General features: G+C 42.3%; 1 protein-coding gene across 4 annotated transcripts in view; it reads right to left on the bottom strand.

The window, feature by feature from the left end:
- CLIP1 (CAP-Gly domain containing linker protein 1) overlaps positions 1 to 16690 on the bottom strand; it is a 94059-nt gene extending 77369 nt beyond the window's left edge. For 2 of the 4 annotated variants that reach the window (XM_007448693.1, XM_007448695.1), the window contains exons 1-2: positions 16494 to 16688; positions 12339 to 12910 (exon numbers count right to left, since the gene is read on the bottom strand). In XM_007448693.1, the coding sequence (XP_007448755.1) occupies positions 12339 to 12910; positions 16494 to 16578 (657 nt within the window). In that variant the 5' untranslated portion in view covers positions 16579 to 16688. Of the gene's footprint in view, positions 1 to 12338; positions 12911 to 16493 lie in introns of all 4 variants that reach the window. The other 2 variants (XM_007448694.1, XM_007448692.1) reach the window with 2 other exon arrangements.
- Positions 16691 to 18742: the final 2052 nt, after the last annotated feature.

Below are 18742 nucleotides of genomic sequence, written 5' to 3'. Positions count from 1 at the left end.
CACAAACCCGTGCCCCCTGCATCGGCAGGCGGACTCTCAACCACTGCGCCGCCAGGGAAGCCCATGAATTAATTCTTGAATAGCCAGTGCATTCTCATGGTTCAAAAACTTTTAAATATTATGTATCCAGGGAAAAGCCTCTCTTACTAAACTCCTGTCCCTAACTATCCCACCCTCCCCATCACAGGTAGCCACCGCTATTGATGTAGAGTGTATCCTCCTCCCAGCATTTCTTTATGCATATAAAAGCAAATGTTGGGGCTTCCCTGGTGGCGCAGTGGTTAAGAATCTGCCTGCTCATGCAGGGGACACAGGTTCGAGCCCTGGTCCGGGAAGATCCCACATGCCGCGGAGCAACTAAGCCTGTGCACCACAACTACTGAACCTGCACTCTAGAGCCTGTGAGCCACAACTACTGAGCCCGTGTGCCACAACTACTGAGCCTGCGCTCTAGAGCCCATGAGCCACAACTACTGAGCCCACGTGCCACAACTACTGAGCCCGCACACAGAGCCTGTGCTCCGCAACAAGAGAAGCCACCGCAATGAGAAGCCCGCGCACCACAATGCAGAGTAGCCCCCACTCGTTGCAACTAGAGGAAGTCCACGCGCAGCAACAAAGACCAACACAGCCAAAAATAAATAATTTTTTTTAAAAAAGGATATGTTAATTCATATTTTTACTCCTCCCTTTCATTTTTACATACAAAAAATGAACTGTCTTGCGCCTGTACTACATGAGCTGTCCTGCACCTCGCTTTATTCCACATCAAGACAGAGAGAACGTCCTCCTTGTGTTTACAATCACACGTCATTCCACTATACGGATTCACTCCAGTTTATTAAATCAGCCCCCACTGGGAGACATTTAGGTTACGTAGGTTTACTGATTTAATAAATTTAAAAATCATTTTGGTTAATTTAAAAAAAAAGTCCAATGGGATTGTGTTAAGTGTAGACTTACCTTGGGAAGGTAACTTATTTTATCAATCTTCACAAAGAACCAGGTTTTAAGTTTTTCCTTTTTGTTTTTAATGTTTTCTATTTTATTTAATTCACTTTTTATCTCACTATTTCCTTTTTTCCCACTTCCTTGTTGTTTATTACTCTTTCCTTCCTAACTTCTTAAGACCAATACTAATTTGCTTTTTAATACCAAACCTATTTTATTCTAATTTTTCTCTGAATATAGTTTTCTATGAGTTTGGGATGATACACATTTTTTTCCAGCTCTATTTAAGCTTTTTTTTTTTTTTTTGCAGTACGCGGGCCTCTCACTGTTGTGGCCTCTCCCGTCGCGGAGCATGGGCTCCAGACACACAGGCTCAGCGACCATGGCTCACGGGCCCAGCCGCTCCGTGGCATGTGGGATCTTCCCGAACCGGGGCACGAACCTGTGTCCCCTGCATCGGCAGGCAGACTCTCAACCACTGCACCACCAGGGAAGCCCCTCTATTTAAGCTTTGTTGAAAATGGAAAATGTTAAAGTCTCAAAGCTATATACTTTTTCTCTGAAAGACAAACTCTTTGTGAAACTGATTTAAGGAAACAAAGCAGTTACAGTTTAAGGTACTCTAGGCAGGAGAGCATGTGAAGGGTGACAGAGGGCAGGCAGTCCCCAGACAGTTCAGAAACATCCTGGTGTCATGACAGGTGTCACTGAGGAAAGATGGAGTTGGAGGCTGGAGAAAACTCCACGCAGGAACCGTTGTGTCCAGTACCGCAATCCACAGTGCACAGCAGGAGACACTCAACAAACATTTGCTGAAGAAATGAAAGGTGACCTTCTCCGCAGGGAACTACACAGAAAAGGCCATTTTTCCATGTAAACCAACAAAAGGAAAAAGATATACAGTGGCTGAGGCTGAATTTGATGGCTCAGAAGAGAGCAAAGGAAGAAATATGCTAACACAGACTAAGTAAGCATGGGCTCCAAGTTGAACAAATTCAAATGCCAGCTCTGTCTATGAATTAGTCAAGTTACTTAGTTTCTAAATCTTAGTTTCGGAACTTCCCTGGTGGTCTAGTGGTTAAGAATCTGCCTTTCAATGCAGGGGACGCAGGTTCGATCCCTGGTCGGGGAATTAAGATCCCACATGCCGCAGGGCAACTAAGCCTGCGTGCCACAACTAGAAAGAAGCCCTTGCACCACAACAAAGAGGCTACGTGCTGCAGCTAAGATCCAATGCAGCCATAAATATATCAATCTTAGCTTCCTCATAAGTAAAATGGTGATAATTACAGGACTGCTGTGAAGATTAAATAAAATAATCCACATAAAACTGTTTAGTCAGCGTCTGATAGATAGTGTGAGAGTCTGCTGTATGTTAGCAGCCAGTGTGTCCATGCTAAGGAAAGTACTAGTTCTAGATCTGGCAAATTGGACTTTTTAGCACTCTTATTGGTAACCATGGAATGTATGAATAGTAACCTATATAAAATTGGCCTCTGTTTTCTCTGTCCTCTTACACACCTTTCAGAGCAGCAGACTAACCAGCATCACATGAGCAGAACACAGCACATTAGTTAAAGATGATGCAATCTTTCCAGATAATCTGTTGAATTCTTTGGGGGTGAGTCTAAGTTACTGTCATGACAACTGTTTTTCCAAGAGGCGTCTAACAGGCTGTGGGCAGTAAATTCTCCAAACAAACCGTGGCTTCACTCAGATCAGAAGCTTTATAACAAATTATCACAAACAGATCAGCAACTTTTTCTCTAAATGCAGGTAACAGAACATACATCTACCCACCCCCCAAAAAAAGTCATAAAGTTTGTTTCAAATGGATGATTACTAGTTCCTAGAATGGGCAGTTTTCTTATACTTTTTCTCTCACCTAACTTGAAATTCTTGACTCATATAATAGATAATATGCTTTCCTTTCCCCTGTGAAAGATCCTTAGTAATTATTCAAAATATCTTTAACAAAGACAGAAAGTCACATCCAATATCACTCACTTTTCTAATCATTTTACAGTCACATTTTTTTTTCTAAGCATTTAAACATGATTTTATAAAGTTAAGTTTTACTTCTCATGTGTTCCAGAGAACCCAGAATATTATAGCATGTGCTCTTACATTAAGTATAAGCCACAATTTTCAAATCTATGTTTTAGGGGCAGATAACAGGATTTTTAAAAAAATATTTATTTATTTATTATTCATTTGGTTGCACTGGGTCTTAGTTGTGGCAGGTGGGCTCCTTAGTTGTGGCAGGTGGGCTCCTTGGTTGCAGCTCGTTGGCTCCTTAGCTGTGGCATGGGAACTCTTAGTAGCGGCATGCATATGGGATCTAGTTCCCTGACCAGGGATCGAACCCAGGCCCCCTGCACTGGGAGCATGGAGTCTTAACCACTACACCACCAGGGAAGTCCCAGATATCAAGATTATTAAAGATAAAAAATTTTACAACATTGAAACAAAAAACAAAAAAATGGATCCCTATGGCAAACACAAGTAACTACCATTCATTCTCTTTACTTTCAGAATATATACATATAACTCATAACACTGTGGTCAACCTAAGTCAAAATTAGAAGTCACTACTGGAGACCAAATTAATTTAAACTAGAAACTCAGCTAAAGGAAAACCTAGCTGTGCTCAGGCTTTAGAAAATCTCAGGTTTTTCAGCTCTCATTCATTCATTCAATATATATTTCCTGAGTGCTTGGGCCCTGAGGATACAAATATAAACAGAATACAGTGTTGGCCACTGACAGAAAAATTCAAGCAAATATTTCTAGTGAAAAGTGATAAGCACTTTAAGAGGTTTCTACAAAATGCTGTGGGAACAGAGACAAACATCCTTCTTGTAAACTCTTTTGAAAAATAAGAACACTGATAAATTCTGCTGGGGACTTCCCTGGTGGTCCAATGGCTAAGACTTCACACTCCCAATGCAGGGGGCCCGGGTTCCATCCCTGGTCAGGGAACTAGATCCCACATGTCACAACTAAGAGCCCGTGTGCCACAACTAAGGACTCCACGTGCCACAACTAAAAAAGATCCTGTGTGCTGCAACTAAGACCTGGCACAGCCAAATAAATAAATATTTAAAAAGAAAACATTCTGCTGGGCTGATGAATGGGTCCACAAACAGGAAACAGGAAACCTTTCATCCTCTCTCAACTCTCCCATCTATTCATCAAATCTCAAACAAGCCATTTAACCTCACTGTGCCTCAATTTGTAAAGCTATAAATGTCCAGTGGGTGGTAATGAGGGACTGTTCCACAGGGATTTTGTGAGCAACTGAATTTTGTGAGGTGGCTTCTTATCTGCCATATTGTAGGTTAAGCAGCTTAATTTAAAAAGGTACTATGGCTAATTGGTATTTACCAATACAAATCTAGTCTTGACTTAAAACTTAATCACCTGTGAGATGATGATGTCCATATTTTATATTACCTCAACTAGAGAGCAATCCAGCTTAGGGCAGCTCCACTGGGCAACTCCCGCAAGAAAGGTAAGATCCGCCTGGCCCAGTTTTTATCCACTGGTCCTAACTGCATCTCTTGTCATACTTTACAATGTTACTCCTCCCCTTTAAGGGTATAATGTGACAACACTATTTAAAACCCTCTGATTCTTCTGACAATATTTTATGAACACCTACTGTGTGCCAGGCACTGTTCTAAGTGCTTGGGAAAAGACAGTGAATGAGACAGAAAGTTTCCAGACTCTCATGGAGCCTAAATTCTGGTCAGAGGGAGATGGGCAATGAACAAATAAATAAATGAAAAGATCATTTTAAATACATAGAGGGGGACTTCCCCGGTGGCGCAGTGGTTAAGAATGTTAAGTGGTTAAGAACTTGGACACAGTTTCGAGCCCTAGTCCGGGAAGATCCCACATGCTGTGGAGCAACTAAGCCCGTGAGCCACAACTACTGAGCCTGTGCACCACATCTACTGAAGCCTGTGCGCCTAGAGCCCATGCTCTGCAACAAGAGAAGCCACCACATGAGAAGCCCACGCACCGCAACAAAGAGTAGCCCCCGCCCGCCGCAACTAGAGAAAGCCCGCCCACAGCAACGAAGAGCCAACACAGCCAACAATTAATCAATTAATTAAACTATTGCTATTAAAACAAAAAACCTGACACGGCCATAAAAGAAAAATAAATAATAAATAAATCTTTAAAAAAAATCCACTTGTAACTGTTTAAACATTTAATAGGAACCAAAGGAAAAAAAAAAACCCTACTATCCCTGAGGCTGATAAAAGAGCAGAATATTTAATTGCCAGAGTCACACTCTTTTAAAGCACTGAGATCAAAAAGTACCCCACTTGACCAAAACAGTATTAGCAAAGTTTGCTTTTCTAATCTATATGTTTCAGAAGCTACAAAGAGTCTCAGCCTCAAGATAATTTTGTAAGTATGCTTAAAGAATTCACAGAAGCAGTATTAAAAGTTAGAAGATGTGATCTAGCAACAGGCATTTCAACATTAGACTCTGGCCCAGGCAGTGGTCCAACTTTCCTCCCTTCAAGTCCCAAAGCTAGACAGCATAAGCTGCCTCCTCAACCCAGAAACTCCCAAGCCCCAAGAGCCTACACAAAGTCCTCAAGGCAGAGATACCAGCTTTGACATGTTTGGCGTAAAGATACCGGCTTAGGTTTGCAAAAAGAACCTAATTTCACACTGATCAGCCAGTGCCCAGGTACTGAGCCCCGTAGAAAACCCCCAGCACTGTGAAAACAGCACTGGTATAGGCAGACAGGGCACCACCACACAGGAGAACAGCATGATGAGATCCACGTGTCAGGCGCATCACTCCATAATTGTGTGAAGACCAGAACCGAGAAGAGACGGGGCTAGCAGCATGGACAGCAGTCTGGGGGTCCAGGTGAAGAGGACGATGGCTTAATGCAAGGCAGCGCAGGACAATGGGGCTGCAGAGAGGAGGACGGATAGTAAAACCAAAGACATGAAATCCAACGGGGAGGTGGATGAGTTTATGCATTCCCAAGCCTCAAAAGTGAAAATAGCAAAAGCACGCGAATCCTACCCTCTCACAGCTGAAAGCAACGAGCAGGAAGAGGAGCCCCGCTATCAACTATGAACTAAGAAGCGGCTCTACTGAGCCCGGCTGTGCACAGAGAGGAGGAAGCTGCCGAATCTAGCTTCTCATCAACAGTGTGATTCTCTGCGCTCCTTCCCAGACAGCCCTACAAGGCTATGCTGAGTAAGATTTAAGGCTTATGGAAATTAAAAAAAAAAAAAAAGGGAAACTAAAATCAGAAAAAATGATTCAAATCTGCAGCAATCCTCACTGCAAAGGAATTAGGCTAAGACTGTGGTGCTGAAAAAGATCTCAACATTCAGCCAAGGTGTCCAGAAAGAGTTAACATAATGTGAACATCTGGAGTCTTCTCAACCTTGGGCCATACAAAATAACAGATCCTTCTACTAACAACTACTCTATCAGCAATTAAGGGAAGGAGAGGTCACTGTGTAAAGAACAGCTTCCCTAGAGCTCAAACGCCCCACCCAAAAAGAGCCCAAGAACCCCCCAGGTAGATGATGAACAAACGCCCAATATAAGTGCAATATCACAACCAGACTTGTAGATTTGGGGGTTATAAGTCACTGGTAAGAAGACTGAGAAAAACAGAAGAAATCAAATTATTACAAAGGGCATACTTGTACACACTTTGTGGGAACCTAAAATGCTAATGGATTTTTGGACTGTACTTTGGCAATATTTATTATGATTTAAAATATTTGTGTATTTTTTGACTCAGAAATTTCATTTCTAGGGAAAAAAGGCAGGGAGCAATCTAAATGTCTATGATTAAATTAGATGCCCCAAACAGTGTGATATCAAACAGCAGCTTATTATTTTAAATGAAGAGTTGTATTTATTTACTAGCATAGAAATGCCCCAAATCTGTCAAAATATACTGTAAAATGGTGTGTATATAATACGACCCCACTATATGTGTGTTTTAAATTTACATGTTATAATAAGTCTCACAAATGCTGCTGAACAAATGAAGACACACAGAAAAGTACATACTAAATGAACTGTAGTTATTTAGACTCAAACACAAGCAAAATAACTCATAAATAAGATTTTTTTTTTTAAATCTCAGGAAGATGTTTTTCCCTTTCACAGTATCCAAAAGACCTACAGATTTACACTATAGGATTCTTAGTTTAAGAGCCCTGTGAGCAGCTCGTAGAAAGACAAAGCTTGTCACTTTAAAAACAAAAGCCTAAAAAGTCTCTTTCTCATACTTGGTCATAAGCTAAGAATTCAGCATAGAACATACAGTACCGGACATGGAGACAACCATGCTGAAACAGAACGGCTGGAAGTCAGTCAAGTTCTCGAGAACCTGACATCACATCCCTGAAATAGTGCCTACACCCGAAAATGCAGCAAGACCATCTCAAAAACATTCCGAGTAACTGGTCATTCCAGGGATTCCCAGTCTGGAAAGAGGGGAGTCTGACAGTCAGCTGGACCGCAGCATCAGCCCAAAGCAGCTCATGCCACAAGACAGATGAAAGCAATCTTCAACTAAGGAGATCTGTGGAATATTCGTGAGGACAAATGGGAAAACAGAGGGGCCAGAGTGAGATGGGAAGGAGGCAAGGTGGGTTTGTTACAAGCAGCTCCAACTCACCCTCCTTGACCCAGCTCATCTACCCCACTGAGGCCCACCAGCGTGGAGGGGGGCAAGGACAGGCTTCCCCAGGCCCGGACTGCCTCCCCCAAGATGGGAGTGCCCAATACAGTCATAGTTCAGGAGCTCCCACCTGGATCTTCAAGAGGCCATTGGGCTAAACCTCACACCTGACTCAGAACTCTGCTTTCCTGCTCTTCCCGCGATGAGAGCAAGAACTGGAGAGAGCTGCGTGGAGAAGGCAGCCTCCACTCCTGCCCTCTCTGTGCTGGTTCCAAGTGGAAGGCGCCACGAGGGCACTGGGGGCGGGACTGGGAATATTCTATACCACTCCTCACGTAACAGTGACCTAACGAACTTGGTTCTATTGGAATTTTTTTACTGAAGCATAACTGACTTACAATGTCACATTAGTTCAGGAGTGCAACGTGGGGGCCTGATACTCTCATATGTTACGAAATGACCACCAGGAAAATTCTAGTAACTGTCTATCACCATACAAAGTTATTACAATATTATTGACTACCTTCCCTATGCTGTACATGACATCCCTGTGATTTACTTATTTTATGACTGGAGGTTTGTACCTCTTAATCCCCTTCACCTAATTCACCCACTCCCCCCCATCCCCCTCTGGCAGAACCAGTTTGTTCGCTGTATCCATGAATGAGTCTGTTTCTGTTTCATTATGTGTGTTGGTTTGTTTCATTTTTTTAGATTCCACATATACAAGGAAAATCATATGGTATTTGTCTCTCCTCTGACTTATTTCACTTAGCATAATACCCTCTAGGTCCATCCATGTTGTTGCCAATGGCAAGATTTCATTCTTTTTTATGGCTGAGTAATATTCCATTGTATATATATACCACATCTTTATCCACTCATCCACTGATGTACATTTAGGCTGCCAACAGAAGTCTTCTTTAATTAGGAGAATTCCAATCAAATATTTCAGATTTCTAAATCTAATTCCCTTTATACATGAATTTTGAAGTAAAAATGTTTTACATTCCTAAATCAAAGATTTCTATTAAACAAGGCAGCACATTAAAGCAGAAAAAACATATTAACTGGGAACAAGAGGCCATAATGATATGTATACACGTACATCACATATGACCTGAGGCAAGCTGCATTTCTAAGCAAAAAGAGGCATTTGTTGATCTCAAAAGAGCCTTTCCAGATCTAAAATACTGTGATTCTAAGGTACTCCTTTAATTTCTCCTAGAAATACTAACCAAAACAGTAAATAATTTTACTGCCTCTAAAAACACTCTCATTAGACTCAAGACTCTTAAAGATTCAAATTCTGTTCCAAGTATGCTAGATTTGAACATGTAATTAAAATTTTCCTACAAATACACCATTCAAGCCTCCACAAACCAACCTGCATCTGCAGATTCTCCCTCTTCCTTACTATAAAAATGGAGGAAATCTCCATCCATCTCAATCAAAGGCAAAGCAATCCCCGTGTGTGCTCAGGGTGCCACCTCTTCCCAGGAACCTCATCCCAACACTGATTCCCCCCACCACCACTGTATCTGCACCCTGTTCCTGTAGTTCAGATCAGTTTAGTCAGGACGTAAACACCCCGGACTCTGCCGTCTTTAGAAAACGTCTTCCCTAGACCCGATACTCCTGCAGCATCAGCCTGACGACTCTACCCTCCTTCAACATCCAACGTCTTCAAAGAACGGTCACCCCAAATCCACTTTCAACCACCTCTGACCTATTCTTTACGAAGCAGCTGGAGCGATCTTTCCGAACTACAAATCTAATCACGTCGCTTATCACTCTTGTTGCTCTTAAGGTCAAAATCAAAATCCTTAACACGGCCTAAACTTACAGGCCCTATGTCACCAGTCCCCGCAGACACCACCTAGTGAATGAGTCTCATCTCCGACCACGATGGGCTCCTCCACCTGTGGGGAATGACACTGGCCACTTCCCCAAACGTGCCAACTCCCTCCCATCTGGGGAGTTTGCCAGTCCCTCTGCTAGAATGTTCCCTCTTGCCGCTACCATTCCTCTGCCTGGCCAATTCCTACTCTCCTTCTGGTCCACTTTAATCCTTACATCCTCATGGAAGCCTTCTGTTGTAAGCTAAACCATCCGAACCTTATCATTTTGTCTGTTTTATCAGCCAAGCAGCACAATACTTGACTAGTAATTTAATCAACTGTTTCTTACTCTGGTGGAAAAGGAGAGCTACTTGTTTTGAAAGCGTGCCATACGCTATCCCATTTCATTTACAGCTAAGCACTTAGAATGGAATTGCATATAATCTGCAGTCTAACCTACAAAGCTGTCCTGTGCTAAGGTAACAGGTTTCTGATTTAACCAAAGCTTACTAGATAAATATGTACCATAGGGGCTTCCCTGGTGGCGCAGTGCTTGAGAGTCCGCCTGCCGATGCAGGAGACGCGGGTTCGTGCCCCGTTTCGGGAGGATCCCACATGCCGCGGAGCGGCTGGGCCCGTGAGCCATGGCCGCTGAGCCTGTGCTTCCGGAGCCTGTGCTCCGCAACGGGAGAGGCCGCAACAGTGAGAGGCCCGCGTACCGCAAAAAAAAAAAAAAAAAAAAAAAAAAAAAACCTTCACTGCAACAGTGGTTAGGATACATGCTGTCACTGCCGAGGGCCCGGGTTCAATCCTTGGTGGTAGAACTAAAATCCCACAAGCCGCTCAGCGTGGTTAAAAAAAAAAAAAAAAATTGGTATAGCAAGTGAGTATGAGCTAAACAAACAAGTTACAGATTGAGCCGCAGAGCACTGACATACTGAAATGATGCTCTAAGTTCTGAAGCATCAACTGCTAAAACTCATGACTATTATAACCAGAAGAAGGAACCTACTGACCTTGAAACTAAGAGATCCAGAAGGACCCCGTTGAAGGTTAACAGGTATTAAAGGGTTCCCACAGGTGCATGGGGCCTTCTAGATTCATGATGCTACAGGACTGGGAGACAGAAGTCCCAAGTTCTAAATCTAAAACCTATAGTGAACGTACTGTATGACTACGGGGAGTCACTGCCTTTTTCGGGGCTTAAGTTTTCTTGTCTGTAGGACAAAAAAAATCACAAAAACTTCCAATTTCAAAATTATACTATCAATCATCAGCTCTCCATAACAGGTTCTGGAGTAAAAATACCTAAATTTTAATTGCTGAAGCACCCCTCTTCAGGCTGTATGACCTTGGGCAAGTGATTGTACTTCTTAGGACCTCGGTTTCCTCACCAGTTCTATGGGGGCTACTCCATATACTGCTGACACATTCAACGGGATGCACGGGACATTCTAAAGGCTAACAGCCATTCTTTTCTTCCCATTATATTACCATAAGCCTCCAAGACTGATGGAATTTTTATGGATACAAAGGAAACTGAAGAGCACAGGGTCAAAGACTTCAGACAAACATCATGCCTTGAACTGAACTGACTAAAGTGTTGAAAAAGTCAGAGAATAGCTCTAAATTTTCATCAATGAGAAAAACAGCTACCCTTTCTTGGGAATTCTCTGGCAGTCCAGTGGTTAGGACTCGGTGCTTTCACTACCGAGGGCCTAGGTTCAATCCCTGGTGAGGGAACTAAGAGTCCACAAGCCACATGGTGTGGCCAATAAATAAATAAATAAATAAGGTTCTGCTGTTTAAAAAAAAAAAAAAGCTACCATTTCTTGAGTGTTGACTGGATACCAGGCACTGCTAAGAATGTTATATACATCAGCTAATTTAATCCTCACAACAATGCTAGATATTAGCACTATTATTCAACCTCATTTTCATAGATGAGAAAACTAAGAAGTTAAATAACTTGCTAAGGTCACAAAGGCAGAGCTGGACTCAGCTTGTGTTTTTAGCACTGCTACACTACCTCTCATTTAAAACAAACCAAAAAAAGAATAAATCAGTCACTGTGTCATTCAGGGGTTCTAGAATGTACAGCATGTAGACCTTATACATTGTTTCCTGCTTATTAGTAAAAAAAAAAAGAAACTACAGTACACTTTTTTTCTTAATATTTATTTATTTGGCTGCATCGGATCTTAGCTGCCCCGCAGTCTTCTCTATAGTTGTGGCGCACAGGTTCCAGAGCGCACGGACTTGGTTGCCCCTCGGCACGTGGGACCTCAGTTCCCGGACCAGGGATCAAACCCGCGTCTCCTGCATTGGAAGGTGGATTCTTAACCATTGGACCACCAGGGAAGTCCCTCCTTTCTTTTCCTAGACCTAAACCTGATAATTTAAAAGGCAGAGAAATTCTGAAATAACATCCTGTGATCTCTGAGTTTTCCAAGACACTGAAAGAAACAGGATCTCATATTTACCCACACACTATCCTTAAAGCAAAAATTAAAAACCAGAAAAAAAAAAAGCCTTTGTTAAAAACATCTAAGTCCACCACTCAGCTTGTTTTGTCAAGTAAAGTTAGCTTAATATTTACAAGCTAAAAACTCAATATTCTTTTGACTAAACGACGATAAAACTAGAGTCGATCCCTGCAAACCTACGCTTATACTACACGCAAACTACGTAGCCAGTTTCTAACCTGTTGTATATCTACACATAAACGGAACCAGAAAAGCTGATTACTTACTCTATAAATGAATGGCCATCCCTACAGAACAGATTCCGAGCCCGCATGTGTGTAGTTCAACCCCTCACTCAGGTCAACATAACAACCTTGGAAGGTTCATGGACTCACCAATACTCGGTCTCCAATTTTGAGCTCTCTTTCTCCTTTCTTGATTGAGCCGGCCTCCGAAAGGTTGGAAATAGATTCACTGGTGGTTTTTGTAAGGTTGCTGATCTGAGACGTAGCTGAAGGTTCCCTTGCGGTTGGCTGGGGCGATTTATGGGGAATATTTGAGGGGGTGGCTGGGGAAGAGGACACCATGCTGGCTGTCGAAGTGGACAGAGGTGAAGTCGTTCTGGAAGCATGAGTTGTCTGCAGGCCGTCGGCTTCATCTTCTGCTTGCACCTTCCTCGTCAACTTTGAAGGTCGGGTGAATATGCCCTTTAAAGGCTCACACTGGAAATACCGAATTCCTGCCACTGAACCATCATTCTTGCCTATGGGTTCATCTAAAACGATCCCGGCCCATTGGCCTGGTGCAAACTGGGTTTCTCCCAGGAACTGGATAAATCCAGGCTTATTCCCATTCACCCAGACTCGCTCCCCAACTCGAAAATCATCCACAAACTCCTCTTGTGTCTCAGCAGACGCAGTGCTTGATGCTTTTTCACTGGATATTGTTTTTTCTATTGGAGCTGCAACTGAAAACAGAAGAAAGGATCAGAAAAGATTCGATTTCATATTTAAGCAGACAACCCCTAAGTTAAAAGGAAAATAAACTAGAGAAAGGGCCAAAAGCAACAGAAGTAGCCACAACTCTTCAAGACGTGCTCTGTTTATCTTTCTTCTTCTTTTTTTTTCTTTTTTTTTTTTTAGCAAGGAGGCAAAAAGTACTTGACCCATCACTACCATTTTCTTTTTTTTTTTTTTAATTAACTTATTTATTTATTTATTTTGGCTGCGTTGGGCCTTCATTGCTGTGCGCGGGCTTTCTCTGTGCGTTGGGTCTTCATTGCTGTGCGCGGGCTTCATTGCTGTGCGCGGGCGAGCAGGGGCTACTCTTCACTGCAGTGCGCAGGCTTCTCATTGCGGTGGCTTCTCTTGTTGCGGAGTACGAACTCTAGGCACGCCGGCTTCAGTAGTTGTGGTACACGGGCTTAGTTGCTCCGTGGCATGTGGGATCTTCCTGGACCAGGGCTTGAACCCGTGTCCCCTGCACTGACAGGCAGATCCTTAGCCACTGTACCACCAGGGAAGTCCCGCATCACTACCATTTTCAATGCTGTCAAAACTCAGCTGATAAGACTTAGTCCTTATCTGCAATTAAGATTGGAAGAAGTCAAAATTGGGAAAAAAAGTAGTCCTTTTCCCAGAATTCATAATAGAGGTCTGATTTCATTCTTCACCCTGTATCCTGCACATCATGAGCAAATGCCCATTCAAACCCACTGAGACGGGCTCTATTCCCCCATTTGAGTGGTCAGTTAAAGCTGAGAGGACTAGGCCCATTTAACCACACACATTCGCAATTAACTTGATGCAGGAGGGGATTCAGGGCCACAGTCCCTACCATCATTATTCCAAGACTATTCCTTTGCTAGCAGAAATGGAAATCACAGCAGGCAAGAAAAGAGAGCATCTGGCCTGACTCCCTGCAAAGGCAAGACAACTTGGCAAACTCTACCCTACGGTAAAGACAGAGTTAAATTCTTCCAGGAATGTGATATTTACACTGGAAATACATTCACGCATTCACCTGGCAAGCGTTTATTAAATATTTAGCGTGAACTGGCAAAGAGAGCCTGAATTCTTAATGTCTGCCATTTACTGGGCATATCGTGATCTCAGGATGTTCCATGACCTCTCTTAGTTTAGTTTTTTCATCTGTAAAAGGGGAAAGTAGTAATATCTATCTTGAGGGGTTTTTTTGTTTGAATGAGGATTAAATGAAATAATGTATTTATCCAAGTTATGCATCTTTCTTGAGTTCCTACCACTCCGGAACTAGTCCCAGGCAACGTTCTTCACCAGGGACAAAGCAAGACAGCACAGTCCATGCCTTCATAGAGCTCAGAGTCTAGCGGTGGAGAAGAAGACAGTCAAGGCACACACCAGGTAACTTCAGGTGGTCTAAGTGCTGTGAAGGAGACAGTGCCTCTGGGCAGAGCAGTCAGGGAAGGCCTCCTGGAGGAGGTGATATCTAGTCTGAGGCCTGATTGACAGGAGTGAATCACACAGACTGGGGAGCAGAGTGGCCCAGCGGAGTGAGAGTGCATGCTGAACATCTCTTTACCCTACATAGAAAGGGGGACTGTGGAGTTTCCATTTGTGGAGGGTTTTTTTGCTTGTTTGTTTGTTTGTTTAGAAGACAGTGGATGCTCTCAGATAGAACACATAATAATCTGCCAAAGACAGGGGCCAGTTGTTTTTTTTAGCATCAGTTCTGGCTTTGCACATCAACAAGTTACTCTTCCCAGAGTGCTGCAAGCATGAATTTCTGAAAAACAATGTTCATAAAAGTGTCTTGAATTCCTTGACAATCACTTCCTTTTAAGCGTGTAAGTTTTAGTATTAATAAGCTGCTTTAATCTTAATTTAAAAAACCTAATGTGTGCCAAGTAATACTGGAGAAACCAAGTTGAATTACTCATGATCCCTGGACTCAAGGACTTCAAGTGCTAAAAGGTATGCACGAAAAATACTAAAAGTGAAAAAGACAACTCTAACGGGTAAATATAACAGTGGAAGGCCTTATAGAAGGGTTGGCATTTGTAGTGGTCTTAAAAGAGGAAAGATTTTGAGAAGGGGATGCCAATTTTGACTGACTTCCCCAAGGCTAAAATAGTCCTTAAATAAACCCATTTCTTCACAATCCTTTGCTTTATCAGTAAAGCTTTCCTCTAAGATGTTGTTACCGAGTCTAAGCTCGTACTACTCACCACACAACAGGCAGATAACCAAGAGACGAATTGCTGGGGCAAAGAATAACGACTTTATTCGGAAAGCCAGCAGACCGACAAGATGATGGGCTCGGGCCCCAAAGAACCATCTTGCCTGAGTTAGAATTCGGGCTCCTTTTATACTAAAAGGGGAGGGGAGTAAAGTCAAACACTTCCTGGTTCCCATCAGCCTCCGGAGGGCATGGGTTAATTTCTTCCTCCCTGCAGTCATTCACAGGTGGGCCTGGTCAGGATGCTTCCTGTGAGCTGAACACAAGGGTATTTTAGCTTAATGCTCATTACCTGGGAAGCAGGGTTCCAAGAGATGGGCCATTATGTATAATTTAAACTTATAGGCAACATCCCTTTAGTGAGTAACTTGTAATAGAATACAAAAGGTTCTTCCCTATTACGATGTTTTATGGCCTCTCTGAAAAGAACCGGGTTTTATCCTGATACATAAAATGTAAATAACTCAGAATCTCCAATGAGTCAACACATATTTACTGAGCTCCTGTTACGTGCCAGGCAATTTTCTAGGTGTGTGGATGGAATACAGCAGTGAAAAAAAAGAAAAAAAGAGGAAACACAAAGATCCCTTCCCTCAAGGAAGACCAATGAATGTCTTTATGGAAGAACTTGAAGAAACAATGTTGTACTTAATAGATTATGGTGGGCACCTGTCTGGAAAGGCTGAAAACATAAGATCTAATAGTATACAAATCACATAAAAAGATGGTAAAAGCAAGCATCAGATGCTTCTCTCCTGCCTCTCTTACTAAAGACCTTAGGTGATCATTATGGGATGGAAATGGAAATGCTGAAGGAGGAGATGGAGAACAGATGAGGAACAGGTTGTTAACGATAATAAAAGACACAAGTTCATCTATAAAATGGGGAAGGTTTTCCCTCATGAGCCAGACTTGAGCTACTGTACTACTTGCTCCCTTGATGATGATGGCCAATTTCAGGTCAATGACTGTCATCATATCTTTTAAGCCAGATTAGTCTTTGTTTTCTCTATATATCCCTAAACCCCAAGAGAAAGGTCCTGATGAGTTCAGGAAGACACATGGGCAGAAAAACTGAAGAAACACTTTAACACTGTAAGGATCAAATACTGAAATTAACTTGACAACTATTTCAGAACCTTACACTGAATCAATGAAATAGACTCTTCACTGATTAAGACTACTAAATATAAAATTCTATGTCTTTTAATTGAAACTTTTTCAAGTATTTTCAACAATATGAAGTTTTACAAGATTGTCTTTTTAAATTTTTCAAATAGAAGTCTTCACATATGATGAAAAACTTGCTGTTAATGAGAAACAAAAAGCATTACCAGAAGCAGGTGTCTTCAAGGCTGTGCTTCCAGGCTTAAGGATCTTCGTAGGGGCCTTAAGCCCGCTTGGTTTTAGCATACTCATTGTCCTTAGTATATTAGAGCTGTTTTTCCTTTGCCTGCTGCCACTATCTTTCCCCAGTCATTGATAGAACTGTGGGTGTTTCTATAGTGGAGTCAGTCTCCGGGTTAAATCTGCAAAGAGAAAAATATAAAAAGAGTTTAGAATCTATAGGAGAAAGAAAGTAGAAAGAGTTACGAAAGTAGCTTTCACAGCCTAAACTTTTCCTTATGATAACCATCTCCACAATGAACCTAGGAATCTAGAAAACTCCAAATATCAAAAATATGAAGATGCTGCTGAAATAGATTTAAAAGCAATTTACTATCCTAAAGACAAGTAGCTAAGGCTGGCAATATATTCACTTTTCTTTATAGTATCTAATAATACCAGATCAGTACAGTGCCTAAAAACCACACAAACCATAGAAGAGGGTTCAGAAAAATGTGCACCAAACTAAATGGGGGGAAGAGAAGGGAGTTTTCAGTTTTCACTTCATTGACTTCTATGTTGCTTAAGTTTTATGACCACAAGCCCTTATTAACTGTATATACTGTTTAATCCACAGAATTATACAATAACTCAGTATAAAGCCAAGTATATGTTAAATAAGAGAAAGATTCAAATTCAAACTCTGTAAGAAAAAGCCATATCTGGAAAGTACTAAAAGGAAGTTATCTTTGTTTTATCTACAGAAACACAATGAACTTCTGACTTACTCAAGACCAAGTATGAATCTACAACTTCCGGCTCAGGCAAAACAGTATCTTGCCATTTGCTCTTTAAGAGAGGAGGAAGATCTTGGGATTTTGGAATACAGAAAAATATTTCTAGACATAATACCCAATAAAACAAAATTCAAAGAGAAAAATGCTATTTACTGACTCTCTCAAACGGCTGCATTTTGCATTTTTTTCTGGTAGTCGAGCTTGGATGATGAAGCACAGACCTCACTCTCCAGCTCTCTTACAAGCAATGCCAAGCACCAGTAAACAATCTGGCCAGGGCTAACAGAGGAGCTGCTATGGTCCCTGTAGTGAGTTGAATGGTGGCCTCCCCAAAAGATATGTCCATCTGGAACCTATGCATGTGACCTTATTTGAAAGAAGAGTCTGCAGATGTTAATTCAGTTACATATCTTGAGATGAGCTAGCTCATCCTGGATCACCTGCCTGGGCCCTAAATCTGATGACAAGTGTCCTAATTAGAAGAGGAGATCACAGAGGAGACAGCCAGGTGAAGACCCAGGCAGAGATGGCAGCCATGTGACTACAAGCCAAGGATGGCCAGCAGCCACCAGAAGCTAAGACAGAAGCATGAGATGGATTCTCCCTCAGAGCTCCAGAAGGAACCAACCCTGGTGATACTTTGATCTTGGACTTCTGGCCTCCGGATCTGTAAGAGAACAAATCTGTTGTCTTAAGCCAGCCGGTTTGTGGTCACTTGTTATGGCGGCCCCAGGAAACTAATATAGCCATGTAAGTTTTTCTATTCAAAGATAATCAGACTGGGACTTCCCTGGCGGTCCAGTGGTTAAGACTTTGCCTTCCAATAGCGGGGTGCAGGTTCGATCCCTGGTCGGGGAGCTAAGATTCCCACATGCCTCGAGGCCAAAAAACCAAGACATAAAAACAGAAGCAATACTGTAACAAACTCAATAAAGATTTTACAAATGGTCCATATCAAAAAATCTTCAAAGAAACAAACAAAAAAAAACAAAGATAATCAGACTGAACGGAAATCAAACCAAGACAGTGGCCTCATTAGGCTCACTCTGAAGACTCCCCATGGTTCTCAAGAGGGTCCAAAACGGCACAAAGTGTTTTTTACAAAGTCAAAGGTAAGCCGCGTGGCTTGGGGGAAGACTGGGATTAACAGAGAAAGCACTGCTGTGTGCCTGAAGACAGGGGTTGCCGATCCTGGCTATTAATACAAAATTCCTAGGCTCCTGTCACCACCATCACCCTCACTGCCAGGACGGTGGCAGTGTGCTGGGAGTCTGTGTGCCAGGCCAGGTGGTTCTAACTCAGAGTCGGATTTGAAACCACATGCCTTACTGCCAGACCCTCACCATACACAGTGTGTAAGCCGCAAGCAGAGCTACCTGCTCCTGCTACTGCCTTGGACAGATGGAGGGTTCGCTGAGTCTCCTCTAGGCTATTTACTCATGCAAAAATATTTGAGGAGG

This window comes from Lipotes vexillifer, unplaced genomic scaffold (genome assembly GCF_000442215.2).
Source record: "Lipotes vexillifer unplaced genomic scaffold, Lipotes_vexillifer_v1.1 scaffold21, whole genome shotgun sequence".
NCBI lineage: Eukaryota > Metazoa > Chordata > Mammalia > Artiodactyla > Lipotidae > Lipotes > Lipotes vexillifer.
The sequence above is the reverse complement of the archived record's forward strand: the minus strand, read 5'-3'. Positions and strand labels throughout refer to the sequence as shown.